Genomic DNA, 17,941 nt, shown 5'->3' with positions numbered 1-17,941 from the left:
AGTAAGATAGTACCGATCTTTAAAATGGGAAACAGATTAAATACAGCAAATTATCGACTAATATCACTAATTCCCATTTTTTCTAAAATTATAGAAACAGTTGTAAAGGAATAAGTATATCATTATCCTAATGAAGATAAAATACTTAATAATTCACAGTCTGGCTTTAGAGGAGGTAGCTCAATGATAGATGCAATTGAAAATTTAGTTTATGAAGTATTTGAAAATAAAGGTTTCGCATTGGCCACGTTCTGTGAATTAAACAAGGTTTTTTACTATGTAGAACCTAATATACTATTAATAAAATTGGGGTGTTATGGTTTTCAAGGTAAAAGACTGAACTTTATTAAACATACCTAATAGGTCGCACTCAGATTGTTAATGTCAATGGAATAAAATCTGACAGTATTACAATAAAACAAGGGATTCCTCAAGGTTCTGTATTGGGACCATTCTTGTTTATATTGATGATAAATGATTTCCCACTGAATATCTTAGGTAAATCCTTTCTTTATGCTAATGGCCGAACCTTGCCAAACACCAGCAATTATATTTCAAACCTAATGATACTGAAAGAGGAAGCCCTTATAGAAACAAAGTAATGGTTTAAGGCAAATGGAAGTCTTCTTATTGAATATAAAACTACTAGACAAATATTTTCATTGAACGAGTGTCCGGTAGCGTCAAAGAATGTAAAATTTATTGGAATCATTCTAAAAAGGCAATTAACGTGGAAAACACATGTAGAATATGTATGTGTAAAACTTTCGGGAATAATAAGTTTAATTCGAAATTTTAAGAGAAATAATCCCCAACAACTACATAAGATCAGCATATTATGTTTTTTTCAACGTACCATAGAATATGAAAAATTATTTTGGGGTAACAAACAGTAACTTCGTAAATGAGGTTCTACTACTACAAAGAAGTTATTTGAATAATCAGTGGTGCATCATATAAAAACACTAAACCTTTGTTCTGTAAGTTGAAAATTATGACGGTTTTTAATTTTTATATATATATATATATATATATATATATATATATATATATATATATATATATATATATATATATATATATATATATATATATATATATATATATATATAAGGTTTTAGTATATGCGAAACAAAATATGTCATATATACAGATATTCACCCATATAATACAAGATCTACTAAACAAGTTGATATATCAAAAATAAAAAATAGCTATACAATACAGGACATAAAATTCATGAACAAGTTACCAATACACACAAAAAATTATCGATTATTCAATTTAAAATAAAGTGTATGATTGGTTAGCATATTCTGGATTGGATGCTGCACTCTATTCTAATGTTAAGGGGTTTGAGGAAGATAAACGTGTATTTGTAAAGGTAAAAAGAAATTTGCTTGTATATCTTCATTTGACGTTGTTCATTGTCTGTATACAGACTTAATGACGAAAAAAAATATTCTATTTTATTTTATATGTTAATCTTAATTTCATCTTAATAAGTGGCATGGTCCTCACAAGCTACCATTATTTTCAGGTTTACGAATTACTGTTTTTTCTCCATTTTCTCGAAATCCAGTTCTGCGCTTTTGCACTCACGTATATCACTTGTTCAGCTTAATAAGAATTATCGATTGATATACGTCCCATGTTTGGACATTGTTCTTTTCATTAAACGCTAACAGTATTGTAGAATTTAACCTAGACTTGCATACATCTTAACCATTAATGTTCAAGTTTCAACTAATATAATGTTATCATTTTTGTCATGACCAACTGTTGTTAATTTATTACGAATGGCGAATGTTAGGACCATGCCACGTTAGTTCCGTTGCTCTAATATGAAACATTAGTTGAAATACCTGTTGTTTTTAAAGGAAAGAATAATTATTGTGGAAAATGTTTGAAAAGTATTTGAATTGAAGTGGAACTATAAAACGCAAATCTACTGAAGTGTCATCTTCAAGAATTCATTTAAAAGCTGCAGTTATTATTTGCGAAGCATTTACACCACCGTCGTCCCGTAGAAGACATTTCAATCAGAGTTTATTGATAAGACCACAAGTCAACTTAAGTTAACAGTTCATTTGCTGCCTTGTTCTTGCCATTTCCTGAACGTACAAAATGGCAAATTTTAATATTATAAAAATCCCACCATTCTCATTTAGGATTGTAGTTTTCTAAAACACCGGAATATTTGTGAACTTATGCTTTCTAAAATAAGATGTATTGAGTTTAATCTAATTTCACGGGCTCTTGGCATGCTGTATTTTGGCAGGTAACTCTTGAACCCCTACCATTTTTTCGAATACGTATTTTGATAAAAGTGACAGCTAAGTAGTAACTATTTTCTAAACTTCTTTTCAAACGGTTTACTCGTTTTTCCTAATTGAAATAGATAACGTCGATTTAAATGTCATCAAGACACAGAAATTTTCTCTTTTCCCCTTAGAAGAAATATTTTAAAAACGGTTTGACATATTTGTAATAACTTTTAATGAAATTGCATACTTAATGTAATCTTTGTAGCTTGAAGGGTTCCTGAACTAAGAGAAAAATTTAGTCTTGACTCACTACAGAAAACAGCTTTATTCAGACGCCGTAGGATTTCTGTTGAAACTGCAACGAATCATCATTCCTTACATCATGCAGGTCAAGTATATGTGAACTATTGCCAGATTGCTGGTGAAGCAGATGGTGGATATATGAAAAGGGCGTTTGCATAGAGAATGCATTCTACCATTGCTGCATGTAGAAAGTAAAATATTCGGACATATTGATAGGGAAATGTGATTGGACAGATGAAGTGTTGACAACTCCAGTATATCAGTAAACTCCAGATGCAATGTTGTTGACGGCAGCAGTATACAGTTGTATAACCAGTTATATTTAACCCTGTTACTAGCATGGAACACACTCTCCTCCAAGCTGTGATTGTGAGATTGCTCTTTGCCCAGGTCACAATTTGATGTTTGCCGATTGTCGAGTGTCTATTTGCCGTACACTGTTCTATGAGAAGTGCTATAAACACGGCTTATACTCTTTCCACCACCTTAAACCGTGTATCTTAGTCTATCTTTAAACATATAAAATGTTAGCATATAACCACTCGCTTCTCTACTTCCCTCATTGTGATCCATAGTAACTCCGAAGTAGAGCGCGAACCGCTAGCATTTGGGGTCTCTCGTTCGATCCTAATTTACATGAGTATTTTTCTTGTGTCTAGTGTTCTGCTTTACATACCATTTATAAGTCGTGCAGTATCCATATGCTCCAGATGGAAGTACAAGTATATTCTCCATAGTTATGTAAGTGTTCCACAGTTGACTTACTACGTTCGCTGCGTGATGGATTCCACGGTCGTCCACGTGGTCGGAAAGTTGCCAGGTTAAAGTTCGGCAGCAGGAGAATAGAGATGATTTCTGTTTACGTGAGATACTTTGTTTCTTGCATTAATTTTGAACTCTTCTCCCCGTTAAATACGCAGTTTAATAAAACCTACATTATGCAATCTAAATTCAAGGTAATTACTATGTGGGGAAATGTATTTCTAACAGTTCAGCTGCTTGCTCTTGAAGATGAGAGACAATGTAGATAAGAATGTGGAGAAAATTATATGAATTGCTACCTTAAAATCGAAATTCCCTAAAACATTGCGATATATGTCCAATTATTTTTAATGAGGAAATGAAGTTCGGAGTTCAATTTTAGTAACTTAATGGTCTTCTGAGATACCTTTTTTTGTACATTTTTGAAAGCTCTCCCCTTGTTAGAATATGCAGTTTAATAAAAATCACATTATGAAATCCTAATTGAAGGTAGGTACTCTGTTGAAAAATTAATTTCAAACGTTTCAACTATTATTCGGTAGTGACGTCGATTTAACTTTTATATTTCGTTTATAGATGTAGAGTAACATTGTCTCATTATAATGCCGTCATCATTGAGACTGCAGACACTATCACATACTTCTAGCATTAAAGTTAAAACATATCGAAGAGAAGTAAATCTCTAGAAACAGTATTTCTAATTGAAGACATCTTCTTTGGTTTGAGAATCATGTTAACGTTTAGAACAGAAGCAAGAGCATAACCTGTTACATTAGGAATTATGCAATATCTTTAATTATATATTTGTAACGTGTGCGAAAAGAAATCTCTACATCATCATTATCATTTTTCTATTTAAACCTTGCTTTGTATATTTGCTAACATAAAATTCAGCCAAGGGACAAAGTTGTTTACTTTGCGGTTATGTGTAGTTTCACCAGTGCGTTTTGATCAACTTAGATATTGAAATCATCAACTAGAGTATTTTCACACCTCATTTGATTCTCTCTGCATATAATTAAACTTTATATATATACATAAAATACATAAAATAACAACAGTCATAATTTTCAACTTACAGAACAAAGGTTTAGTGTTTTTATATGATGCACCACTGATTATTCAAATAACTTCTTGGTAGTAGTAGAACATCATTTACGAAGTTACTGTTTGTTACCCCTAAATAATATTTCATATTCTATGGTACGTTGAAAAAAAAACATAATATGCTGATCTTATGTAGTTGTTTGGGATTATTTCTCTTAAAATTTCGAATTAAACTTATTACTCCCGAAAGTTTTACACGTACATATTCTACATTTGCTTTCCACGTTAATTGCCTATCCAGAATGATTCCAATAAATTTTACATTCTTTGACACTACCGGACACTCGCTCAATGAAAATATTTGTCTAGTAGTTTTATATTCAATAAGAAGACTTCCATTTGCTTTAAACCATTACTTTGTTTCTGTAAGCGCATCCTCTTTCAGTATCATTAGGTCTGAAATATAATTGCTGGTGTTTGGCAAGGTTCGGCCATTAGCATAAAGAAAGGATTTACCTAAGATATTCAGTGGGAAATCATTTATCATCAATATAAACAATAACGGTCCCAATACAGAACCTTGAGGAACGCCGTGTTTTATTGTAGTAATGCTGTCAGATTTCATTCCATTGACATTAACAATCTGAGTATGACCTATTAGGTATGTTTTAATAAAGTTCAGTCTTTTACCTTGAAAACCATAATACTCCAATTTTATTAATAGTATATTAAGTTCTACATAGTCAAAAACCTTGCTTAATTCACAGAACGTGGCCAATGCGAATTTTCAAATCTTATATATAAAAGAGAACGCACAAATCCTTTGTTAGCTCATCACGCTAATACGGCTGAACCAATTTCTTTTATTTTTGGGGGGTTATTAGGATTTGGACCCTAGATGGTTTTTATCATATCACTTTAATTTTTAATTACCAGTGTCTTGAGATAATTGACCATTCAAGTGTCCATGACGTACAAATCCTTTGTTAGTTCATCATAGGTAAAAATAAACGTATTTATATGCAACCCACATGACCGTGTCACTCGGCGGGTTAACATAAATGACAGGCGATATAATGTTAACATTTACTGCAATCTACTATGGTTTTTATCATATCACTTGAAAGCGAAAAAGTAAAAATTATCTAAGTAACAAAGTTTATTGCGTTCCGGGGTGACCGCAGCGAAGCGGGGCGGGTTAACATAAATGACAGGCGATATAATGTTAACATTTACTGCAATCTTCTATGGTTTTTATCATATCACTTGAAAGCGAAAAAGTAAAAATTATCTAAGTAACAACGTTTATTGCGTTCCGGGGTGACCGCAGCGAAGCGGGGTGAACGCTGCTAGTCTTATATATAAAAGAGAACGCACAAATCCTTTGTTACCTCATCACGCTAATACGGCTGAACCAATTTCTTTTATTTTTGGGGGGTTATTAGGATTTGGACCCTAGATGGTTTTTATCATATCACTTTAATTTTTAATTACCAATGTCTTGAGATAATTGACCATTCAAGTGTCCATAACGTACAAATCCTTTGTTAGTTCATCATAGGTAAAAATAAACGTATTTATATGCAACCCGCATGACCGTGTCACTCGGCGGGTTAACATAAATGACAGGCGATATAATGTTAACATTTACTGCAATCTACTATGGTTTTTATCATATCACTTGAAAGCGAAAAAGTAAAAATTATCTAAGTAACAAAGTTTATTGCGTTCCGGGGTGACCGCAGCGAAGCGGGGCGGGTTAACATAAATGACAGGCGATATAATGTTAACATTTACTGCAATCTTCTATGGTTTTTATCATATCACTTGAAAGCGAAAAAGTAAAAATTATCTAAGTAACAAAGTTTATTGCGTTCCGGGGTGACCGCAGCGAAGCGGGGTGAACGCTGCTAGTACTTCATAAACTAAATTTTCAATTGCATCTATCATTGAGCTACCTCCTCTAAAGCCAGACTGTGCATTATTAAGCATTTTATCTTCAATAAGATAATGATATAGTTATTCCTTTACAACTGTTTCTATAATTTTAGAAAAAATGGGAATTAGTGATATTAGTCGATAATTTGCTGTATTTAATCTGTCTCCCATTTTAAAGATCAGTACTACTACTTTACTTATTTTTAAAATATCCGAAAGAAATCACTTCACCCAAACATGTATTAATACAAAACGTTAGCGGGTCAGCAATGTAGTTAATTACAGTTTTTATAAACTTTTCCGATATATCTTAGACCCCTATATATCTTTCTACTTGAAGGTTTAAATCTATTTACTATGCGCATGTAGGGTGTCTATTAAAATCTCAAAATTAAATTTCGTAACTTATTCGTGATCTTTCCTTTAAAAAATCATTGAAATTTGTAACATTCTCAAGAGCGAATTTGGGTGCAAATTAGGCCAATTTTTCATGGATGCGATAGAAGCATGCTTTGCTTGCGATTTGGTGGCGTCTATAGTCACCCATAGACATTTTTGGCGGTGAATTTTGACGTTTTATATAACAAAATTTTCCAGTCTGTACTTATATTTATACAAATAAAAACAATCGTGAATCAAAACCTAAATTTCTTGACTTTCAAGACCGTTTTCTGATTTCGAGACTTTTTCGTGACTTTCGTGACCAATAGACACCCTGGTATTTTAATTTCTGTTAATAAAATCTTGCCCGAATATGACACATACGAACGGCTTAAAGTTACATTGTTGTAGGTCATATTTTATTTTATTTCCCAGAAATTAAAGCAAAATATATTGTGATAGATTCAGGAAGAGAATTGCTGTTTCCTTTATTACTAGACCTTCCACTGTCACTTTTTAATAGTAAAGCTGTGACTTACGCTTATTTTAACATATTGACTGCTCAGATAGAAGTCTGTTTTTTTAAAATAAACTGAACAAAATAATTTTGCTTGAGAGCAACTTTTCATGTGTAGATAGTTTTCGAGAAAATAAAAGAAAAAACGTTGTCTGTATCTGGTAGACTTATATATTATGTTCCTCATTGCCAACAATAATTGACAGTTATTTAATACAGTATGTTAATTTAAACACACCGCTATGTTAACTTATACACAGCTAAAGTCCTTTGTTTACAGAGATTCTTTTTCTTTCTTTCTTAAAACCACTAACGGTTTGAAATTAATGCTGCAGCCATCAGCCATGTCAGCTATTACACTATACATTGTTGAAGAGTATAAAATTGTTGTAAGCAAATTGATAAACACTATGGTTTATTAAACAATATGGCGCAAACATGTTGTCCGAAAACGCCCGTGCTAAACTAATTGTTGTACACTGTAAAACATTGTAAAAAGTAAGATTAACGTTGTCAGAAATGTTCACACTCATTTAAAATTTGTTTCACACTAAAAGGAGCTATAAAAAAACATTTGTAGAAAATTAAATTTGTATTAATCCGGAGCTCGAAATAGACCGTCCTATATCGGCGCCATTTAATCTCATACCCCCGTTTACAGAGGTTTTATTTCATGCCAGTGACTAGATTCATGCTCGTCTTTCTTTGCATTGATAGCCTGTCTTACTTTCTCAACCATTATAGGTTATAAATTGAATTGAGGCAGCAATTTAGCCCAAGCTCTTTACACCACTGACAGCCGTGTGCGCCAACGAAGTTTAAACGAGCGTTCACTCAAACGCGTTCAATATTAAGCTTTCAAGTTTAAACGTGGTTCCAGGATTTTTGTTGCACTATTGAAAGTCAAATTTCAGTACATTTTGCCTTTGTCTTGTGTTCATCACCATTATCAGTGTTATTTAAAAGGAGCGTCAGCTTTAAAGCCAAGTAGGTATATGCTCAAAAATATGGGTGAATTGAATTACTTGTACAAGAATTGAATTATTTTTTTTTTAAGAAATTGTAAAGAATTTTACAAATGGCGGAAGCCGCTATTTGCAATTTTTGGTCGACTTTCAAGTCGTATTACCTGTCATATATAGTATGAAATGAATAGAAAAATAAGAATTGTTAATTATGTCAGTTTAGGAATAGGAGCACTAATTTGTCACAGTTAGGTAAAGAAATGTATAGTCACAATCAGGTGTAGTAAGAGTCAAAAGTGTGATGGAGTTCCAACGGGAATAAGAGGGCCAGTTACCCAGTTAGTCAGGGTGAAAGATTTGGAAAAAATGAAAAAATAGATGAAATGTAAAGTGTAAGGTAATTGTAAATGAATGTAGGTGATTTCAAGTGTATTTGTAAGTGTGTATGAAAAGTGAACGATGAGAATAGTTCATTTTTTCCACTTCCTGTTCGTCAGCTCACTCTTGGAGACGTTCACACTATCACATTCACCACGGAACTCCTTCAGTACTTCTCGTTTCAGTAAACTTCGGTCAATTTGTAAAATCGACTCTGATTGATTGTCGTCTTTTGTTTCTAATCTTCGTTTAACAAAGTAACAAATGAAGAAAGGATATCGTGTGCCGGTTTTTTCGACATTCGAGATTGCGTGCATAGAGTTGTGAGTAGTCTAATTTCAGTGATCGTAATTGTGATGAAAAAATAATCAAACCCCATGCAAAAAATGTTTCCGAACACGAGAAATGTATTGTAATTTCATTAGTGGAAAATACAAAGATATTATTGAATGTAAACAGACTGGCGTGGATCAACGAAGTTTAAACCCCCAAATTCGGCCGTTCAGGTTAAAATCAAGTTTATCCACCATTTAACCGATACTTAATCTTGAACGTTGTTGGTGCATCAGACGTTTTGACTGAGCTTGGCTATGACCCTCGTTCGACAGTTGAACTTTCTTGGTGTACACGGCCATGAGTTGGTTATAAGTTAGAATTGTATTAGATAGAAATAATAGTTCCAGCATTTGTTGTAGCCAAAATGGCACTGACCTAAGTCCGAATCTGCCTGTTAAAAAGTGGCAGATTTAATTATCCTATTTGCCATAACAATTGTCTGTACCATCAGCGATATAGTATATTTGACTTACATATTCTTAAAAAATTATTTAATTTTTCAGCATTTTCTCTGCACCTCCAGCGAACGAACTTCACAACGCCAGCAGCAACATTTTTTCTCTTCGCTTCTCCGCTGCGAACCATATAACTGTCACTAACATATTGACCTACATATACGGAGTGTTCAGAAAATCAGGACTGTTGATTGGCAAACTTTTTCCGTCGTGACTACATTTATCAATGTAATGACTTTAACCGTTCTGTACGCGTGTTCTGTCATCTATTTGCTACGGCTAGTAAGAACTAGACCGAAATGAGAAACTTTTTAGCACTCTATGGCGTGCGCACTTCACAAAATATGCTATGGACATTACCATCAATGACGTGGTTATAATTGTTATTTCTAACCACCAGAGCTTCGACAGCCTCTCCTTTGAGGAGATGACGTAATATACGGATCCTGCTTAGACTAAGAGGACAAACTGTCAGTGCTCCAACTTCAACTTAAACTCTCATTTTAAACTTTATTTGTGTGATAGTGGTGACCAGTGCTTTTAACTTTAATTTTGTGTTTCAGTGTTATAGTGCATTTCCAGTGTATACTGTGACCAATATGCAGATTCCACATGATGGCACAAAAATAATCCATTGACTTACTTTTTCTCTACGCCCCGGGGGTGTAAGGATCCCCACGTCGCAGTACCATGCAATAGCCATGCGTACTACACGTGTTAATAATAAACACAAACAAGCAGACGACGGTCCAGAAGAGGAGTCGCACACCATCGCCAACAATCGGAAGGACGAGGATCACCGAAGGAAGCCGACAATACAGGATAAAAGGGAGCTGCACGCCTCGACCAGTGTTGCCACAGTCCTAGCTCCGGAGTGGGCTGAATAATAGTACCAAATTGAAAGAAAAAGGGCTGAATTCATTATTTTATACCAGTGTAATACATGGGTCTATAACACGAAACTAAAAGAGGTAAAGTTCTAACCCCCCCCCCCTCTTCGAAGAGTCCAAATCAAGAAAGTGCTCTTTTTAAAAACGTACAAATAGGAGGACCTCGTACAACCGTGGAAATAGATGAAACTTTTCTCGCACCCAGAAAGTATAACAGAGGCCTCTAATTAAAAGGGAAAACAGTTATCTTCTTCAGTATGTATTGTGAGAAATCCAAACGCGCCTCCATTTCAAAGTGACCAATAAACCAAAACGGTGATATGACCATATATGAAAGAATGCGCTTCTCTCTTTAAGATTTCACGCTAAAATTTTCTACCACACTGTTTATTTCTCGTGTCCTTCACGCGCGGCGCGAATGCGCTCATCTATGTCATTTTTTCCTTTATAGTTTGAATTACGAATTTTCCACACAAAGTTCGTAGCGTTATGCTGTGCAACGTCAGAGAATGAATGTTCAACAGCATTTTTTTAAGAGTCCAACACACAGTGTGAGTAACGTGAGATGTAGATCACTTTTGAAAATGTGACAAATATTTGTTAAATGGTGCTGAATTGGGTAGAATTGTACCAACTTTATTACAAAAGGGACTGAAAATGCCAGCGTGGTACCAACAAAAAGGGCTGAATTTGGCACAATTGTACCAAGTGTGGCAACTCTGGCCTCGACTAACATCAATCTACCCAGGTTGATCGAAACACCTAAAACCCCTCTCACGACGATTGGTCACCGAGAGGTACCCATCCTTAAGCCCACGACGCTTGGTCAGCGGGTTCCTTTCCTCTTTCTCACGACGCCTGGTCACCGAGAGAGTGACACCTAATCTAGACCCCTCTCATGACACTTGGTCACCGATCAATTTGCAATTTGGGGGTACGTCCCGTCTTGACCATAGACTAAGATTAGACCCTGTGTCTATTATAGCTGGAAGACAACTTGAATTTACACTAATATTAAGCAAATATTTATTATTTTCTGCCCCCAGCTTGACATGTTCTCGGTGTTCGTTGTAGCTCGCCTGGGTGAAAAAATTGTTGTCCGCTTCATTGAAAGTTTCCGCTGTTGCCTGCTCTTCCTGATTGTGATTATTCTTTGATTGTGGTGGTTTCTGTGTGGCCAGTGCCGACTTTCCTGAAATGGCCCGCGAGGCTTCACATTGGCCTGCGAGCCCATCTATGCGTTTCCCTGGTTGGAATTTTTAGGATTATTCCAACACGTGGATGCTCCATGGTTTTTCTTATAACAAATTGAGCATACTGAAATTTTATCGCCTTTTACAAAATTGTTCTTTTTTCTACCACCGTTATCCGATTTTTGTCCATTTCCTTTCCGATTTTTTCCTCCGTTGTTACGCTTAAATTGGTCTTCATGGCATTCTGTACCACCATTAAAGATATCTCGGTCATTTGATTAGCTAGTTTGGTGAGGTCCGTATGAGGAGGTTGTGAGGGCGGGTTTTGACTTTGGTGGGGGTGCGGATTCGAAACTTCAGGTTAGGTGGAAGTTGACTGTGGAGGGGAAATATTCTGCAATGGAGGTGCAGAAGGTAACGATTGAGAAGTTGGCTGCTGTATATAGGTTGGCAGGTATGAATTAGGATTCGTTTGGCTATGATAATTGTACATAGGGAGTGTTGAGAGGAGGTTAGGTTGGCCGATTGAAGAATGAATTGCCTGTGACAATTCCACATAATTCCTCTTCTGCATGAGATCCTGAGCTTTTTCTGATTCATGAAGACGATCCTGCAGCCGCTGGACTGTTGGAAAGGATTCTAACGCTATCTTTTGCAGTAAATTTCTATGTAATCCCAATGAAAGAAAATGAATTTTCTGTTCCTCCGAAGCCTCTGGCATTAGCTGTCTGATAGCCCTTAATTTCCTTAAGAAATATGAATCGATCGACTCATTTTCGTTTTGTTGTATTTGGAAAATTTCTAATTCCGCCTTATATGCTGGTAAATTTGGACGAGACAAAGAGATTAATTTGGCTTTAAGTTGATCGTAACTTAGTGTGTCAAATTGGTTCTGATTTTGCAATTATAAAACAAAATCGAGAGCTACGTCCTGTAAATACATTGGGAGAATTTCTTTCTTCTTTTTGGGGGTCTATGCCTGGAGTAAAGCCAAATGATCGAACAGCATGAAAAATCGATCCGGGTCGTCTGTACTGTGACCAGAATATCTAGTTAGATGAGAAATATTAACAGGTATACTGGGGCCTGATTCTGCCATATTATTATCACCTTCTTTATATGTATTTTTTCCAGATCTAGTTGTTTTCATAAATACCTGCCAGTCTAAACGAATCAATCTACCGCTAAGAGTAATGAGGGTGCATATAACAATACGGATATTATCTTTATATGATCCTGCTCTTAGTAACACTTACACTAATACACTGTACTTTCTAAGTCCGTTTTCGTTACTAAAAAGAGCGTCCCGTAGGGAAGTCCATTTAATGTCTGTAAATAGACACCGTGTAAAATTTCTTGGGTAGAGCAATAAAATGTACTCGGGATTTGGACTTTCCCTTCACCTTTTTATTATAAAAGTCTTCTTATATATACAACTAAAATAAGTAAATCCTCTAATATCTACTTGGGTAAGATTAAGATAGGAACCCGGTGACCAAGCGTCGTGGGTTTTGCAGGTGAGGTTCTCTCGGTGACCAAGCGCCGTGAGAGGGGTCTAGATTAGGTGTCTCTCAGTGACCAGTCGTCGTGAGAAGGAGGAAAGGAATCCGGTGATTAAGCGTCGTGGGCTTAAGAATGGGTACCTCTCGGTGACCAAGCGTCGTGAGAGGAGTTTTAGGTGTTTCGATCAACCTGGGTAGATTGATGTTAGTCGAGGCATGCATTTCCCTTTTATCCTGTATTGTCGGCTTCCTTCGGTGATCCTCGTCCTTCCGACTGTTGGCGATGGTGTGCGACTCCTCTTCGGGACCGTCGTCTGCTTGTTTGTGTTTATTATTAACACGTGTAGTACGCATGGCTATTGCATGGTACTGCGACGTGGGGATCCTTACAATATATTCAAAAGTAATTATTTTCTCTACTTGTTATTCCTCTGTTTGGAAATGTTTTGTCACTGGTGTATTTTCCATTTGGTCGAATATTATGAAAGAAAGCAATGTTGTAAAATCATAACTTTTGTAATTACTATGACAAATAGCTTTATATAAGAGGACATAATAGCACTAAACAATACAATGTTAAGAATTCAATATCATGAATGAACGTTCTTTCTTCCAGAAAGGTCGATCACAGATGTATGATTTGGGCTTATATCTTGGCGAAAGGTATAATGGTTTTCTCAATTATGACTATGATCCAATGGAAGTTCTTGTCGTAAGCAGTGATACAAACAGAACACGTTCCAGTGCTAGGTGCATTTTGGCAGGATTATATCAGGAAAGCTTTGAAAGAGGAGAATGTATGCCCGAAGATACGATTATCACTATACCTGAAGATGAGGATTACGTAAGAGTATATTTTCGTTTTATTTTCATTTTTTTAATCATACTTCATTTCAAAAATAAACATGGTAAACGATATCTTGGGAACTGTCAGAAATTGGAGCTCTACGACTAAATCTGAAATATATCAGTAGTTTTCTCTATTATTGCGGAAACATGAGTATGTAAAACATAACATCTTCTTTCAATATCCTCTATGCAATTCTTCTTTCAGTGATACATTACCACTCCATAAACGAAAGCTTGCCTACTTCTTTTAATGATTCATAAGATTTGTAGCACGATTTGAATTGTAATTTCGTAATTAATTCAGATTGCTTCAGAGGGTATAATAAAGATTTCAAATGGTGTATGTATGTATGTCGTTAGACTGCGCGCGAGAAACAGTATAAGTCAGAAATTGTCTCAAATAAGATAAGACAAAATTGGAGTTCTATGTGTCATGCTCCATCTTCGGTTAACTCGGAATAAATCAATTCTAATCGCCTCTTGGTATTGTTCGTATAAGTGATTCATATTCATGCTTGGTAAAATAAAAAATCGCCTCCTGAAAACCTGTTTTTTTTACTTATACTGTTTCTTCCGAATAATATATATAGATATATAGATATAGATATGTGTGTATATATGTGTGTGTAGTATCAAGTCTGCCAGAAGATCGCAATATGTGACACTAGCCATGTATGCGTCTAAAACCACCCCCAACATTGTTCTTTCTCTCTTTCAGTTTATCGTCCACGTCCTCGAAATCCCCCTCACAAGAGTTGAATGCTCTACTACTGATTCACCGTGGCTCCGCAGTTATTTTAGTGGAAACATACTCTACATTATGCAACCACTGCAGCCAGCCTGCACTGTTGATATTATGCGCAAGGAATCCAGCACTTCATTGAATGTCCTCAAAGCACGTATTAAGACCGCTACTTGCCCTCACTTTTAGAACTTTAGGTCCTTGATTTATACCTAACTAACTAACTCTACGGCCTATGGAACCCGAAGGTTCAATGCCGCGTTCACAAAAGCTCTCCACTGACTTCTATCCTTAGCTAACTGCATCCAGTTTCTACTTTGTATTCCTATCTCTGCGAGATCCATCTTAATATTGTACTCCCATCTGCGCCTAGGTCTTCCTAATGGTCGTTTTCCGATTGGTCTTCCAGTCAAGACTTTGAAAGCGTTTCTACTTTCTTCCATTCTAGGACCTGCCCACCTAAGCCTCCTAGACTTGACGATCCTAACAATGTTGGGTAAACCGTATAAATTATGTAGTTCCTCGTTATGAATCTTCCGCCATTCCGCATTCCCGTTCTTCGTGGGTCCGAATATTCGTCTCAGGATCTTGTTCTCAAATACCATCAGTCTATGTTCTTCCCTCAGAGTAAGCGACCATGTTTCGCAACCATACAGAACAACAGGCATGATTATCGTTTTATATATTTTAAGCTTCAAATTCCTCGACAGAATTCGCGACGACAAGAGATTTTGAACACAAATTCCCTGCTTTTAGTCGACATTTAATTTCTTCCTGAATATGATTTTCCTCTGTTAATATTGATCCTAGATATTTGAAACTATCACCTTTATCAAAAGTATTATTTAATATTTTAACGCATCCATAATTTGCTGCATTACGGTCCCGACGCACTTCCATGTATTTAGTTTTCTCTGCATTTACTTCTAAACCCATGTCCCTGCAAGCGTTTAATAAGATCTCTGCATTTCTTTCTATTGTTCTCCTATCATCTCCTATTAAATTTACACCATCAGCATATGCCATAACCTGCTGAATACCGTACAACCCTCCCAGAACCAGAAGACATGGTCGCTTGGTACATGGAACGACTCCTATTAAGATTTGGTATGCGTACCTTGGTGCATCCCTAAAATTTACAAAGAGGTACTTAGTACTACTTCAATTATAGAAATTGCTAAAACCAAAACTTTAGTAGGACAGTATGGGATCAATGCATATACTTCCGAAAGTTTGAGTATCCATGTCGTTCCATTGCATAGGTATAAACTTGCCAACAATTAAATTTTTTTAGAGATTTCCAACTAATTTTTCCACTTTGATGGATAGGTGCATGGATCTATTTTCTTTAGGATCTGGATATCTTGACGCATCCCCCGACAATTTGGAAACTGTCGAAAATAAAATGTCCTGTAGGTCTGAGGTCTGTATATTTCGGTGGTCTATGTTGTCCTTTGCCATGGGTAAAGAACTGCCAAAAATAAATACGTAAGAATGGTGGTGAGAATATGCAACATGGACCGTTGATGACTGTGATATGGCTTGATAAATCACTGTTCATCTTATTTTAAATAATGGGTCGTGTTTATATGTTACGGGCACCGAAAGAAGCGTATGATTCGTAATGTCTTCGTCCAACATTTAAACATGGTACGGTTGTGTGATACTGTGGGCCACATTATCTTGGTTTTAGGTTAATCTTGTGCTTCTGCTTACCGGTCGCGTCACTATCCGTCATCATGGGGGTTTTAGAATCCATATGCATCCTACGATCCATGTGTTGTTTCCGGGCAATGATTCCAGGATGACAATGCGTTCATTTACAAAGTTGTTGCTATGTAGTTTGGAAATAACCGGGGTGATGTTGAATACTTAGCCAAGCCCAATTCTATCACACGGAATTGAGTGATGAAATACGTGTGGTAAGTAGTAATACTCCTCGTAACAAGACATATATAACTCAATTCCATGTTACATCATGGCTGCTCTGAGGGCAAAAAGTAGTCCAATTCCATATTAATCTGGTAAGTGCACTTTTCCATGTGTTTTCATTAAGTTGATCAATTTTTGCTATGGCTCAAACCTTAAATTTGGGAGTTATCAAAAAGTAAAAACTTTTAATTGTTCTATAGGACTTAGATTTATATCATTGTGTATTCCGTTAGTTCATCTTGTCTCCTTCGATAGGTAAACACTGCTAAAAATAGCATTTGAAATGGGTAAAGTATGATTCATTCCTCAGTTTAAATATTGTAGTGTAGTTTAGTGTGGTGTAGTTTAAATATTTAAATATAATATAACCATGAAACATTGACCTTACGTCTCTGAACACTTATTAATAATGTGTAATACATTTAAGATTCTTCATTATTGACTTCATACATTGTATACGTGTAAAACACATGATAAATTTATACTTTTAGGCCCACTGTTTCTCTACAGATTTAAACCATTTTTATTGCAGAACACTGTTTTTATTCTTAAGTGCTGAAAAACCAGTATTTTTAGAGTTGTAATTCCCATTTAGACAAAACTGGGGAACTCTTGATCTACATACACCAACTTATCCGAAGGCCATTCTCTTCCTTCTTGATCCGACTTGTGTGTGTTTCTAATTATTCCTAATTTTTCTACTAAATCGTTCCTGTTTGTCTTCTTCACTTTCTTTAAATCTCGTTAAATGTAATATACACTATGTGATCAAAAGTATCCGGACACCTCGCTGAAAATGACTTACAAGTTTATGGCGCCCTCCATCGGTACTGCTGGAATTTAATATGGTGTTTGCTCACCCTTAGCCTTGATGACAGCTTCCACTCTCGCACGCATACTTTCAATCAGGTGCTGGAAGGTTTCTTGGAGAATGGCAACCCATTCTTTATGGAGTGCTGAACTGAGGAAAGGTATCGATGTAGGTCGGTGAGGCTTGGCACTAAGTCGACGTTCCAAAACATCCCAAAGGTGCTCTATAGGATTCAAATCTGAACTATGTGCAGGCCAGTCCATTACAGGGATGTTATGGTCGTGTAACCATTCCGCCACAGGCCGTGCAGTATGAACAGGTGCTCGATCGTGTTGAAAGGTGCAATCGCCATCCCCGAATTGCTCTTCAACAGTGGAAGCATGAAGGTGCTTAAAACATCAATGTAGACCTGCACTGTGAGAGTTCCACGCAAAACAAGGGGTGCAATCTCCCTCCAAGAAAAACACGACCACACCATAACACCACCACCTCCAAATTTTACTGTTGGCACTACACACGCTGACAGATGACATTCACTGGGCACTCGCCATACCCTCACCTTGTCATCGGATCGCCACATTGTGTACGTCACTCCACACAACGTTTTTCCACTGTTCAATCGTCCAATGTTTACGCTCCTTACACCAAGCGAGACGCTGTTTGGCATTTACCT

The 17,941-nt window shown here is 36.1% G+C and overlaps 1 protein-coding gene across 1 annotated transcript in view; it reads left to right on the top strand.

Annotated features, from left to right (window-relative positions):
• LOC145671910 (prostatic acid phosphatase-like) overlaps positions 1-17,941 on the top strand; it is a 188,802-nt gene that overhangs the window by 47,706 nt on the left and 123,155 nt on the right. Inside the window, exon 4 of the mRNA XM_081741120.1 lies at positions 13,551-13,778. Coding sequence (XP_081597246.1) covers positions 13,551-13,778 — 228 coding nt within the window. The remainder of the gene's footprint in view (positions 1-13,550; positions 13,779-17,941) is intronic.

This window comes from Thermobia domestica, chromosome 15 (genome assembly GCF_964235325.1).
Source record: "Thermobia domestica chromosome 15, izTheDome1.hap1.1, whole genome shotgun sequence".
Lineage (NCBI taxonomy): Eukaryota > Metazoa > Arthropoda > Insecta > Zygentoma > Lepismatidae > Thermobia > Thermobia domestica.
Note: the sequence above shows the minus strand (reverse complement) of the source record. Positions and strands in the feature narration are given on the sequence as shown.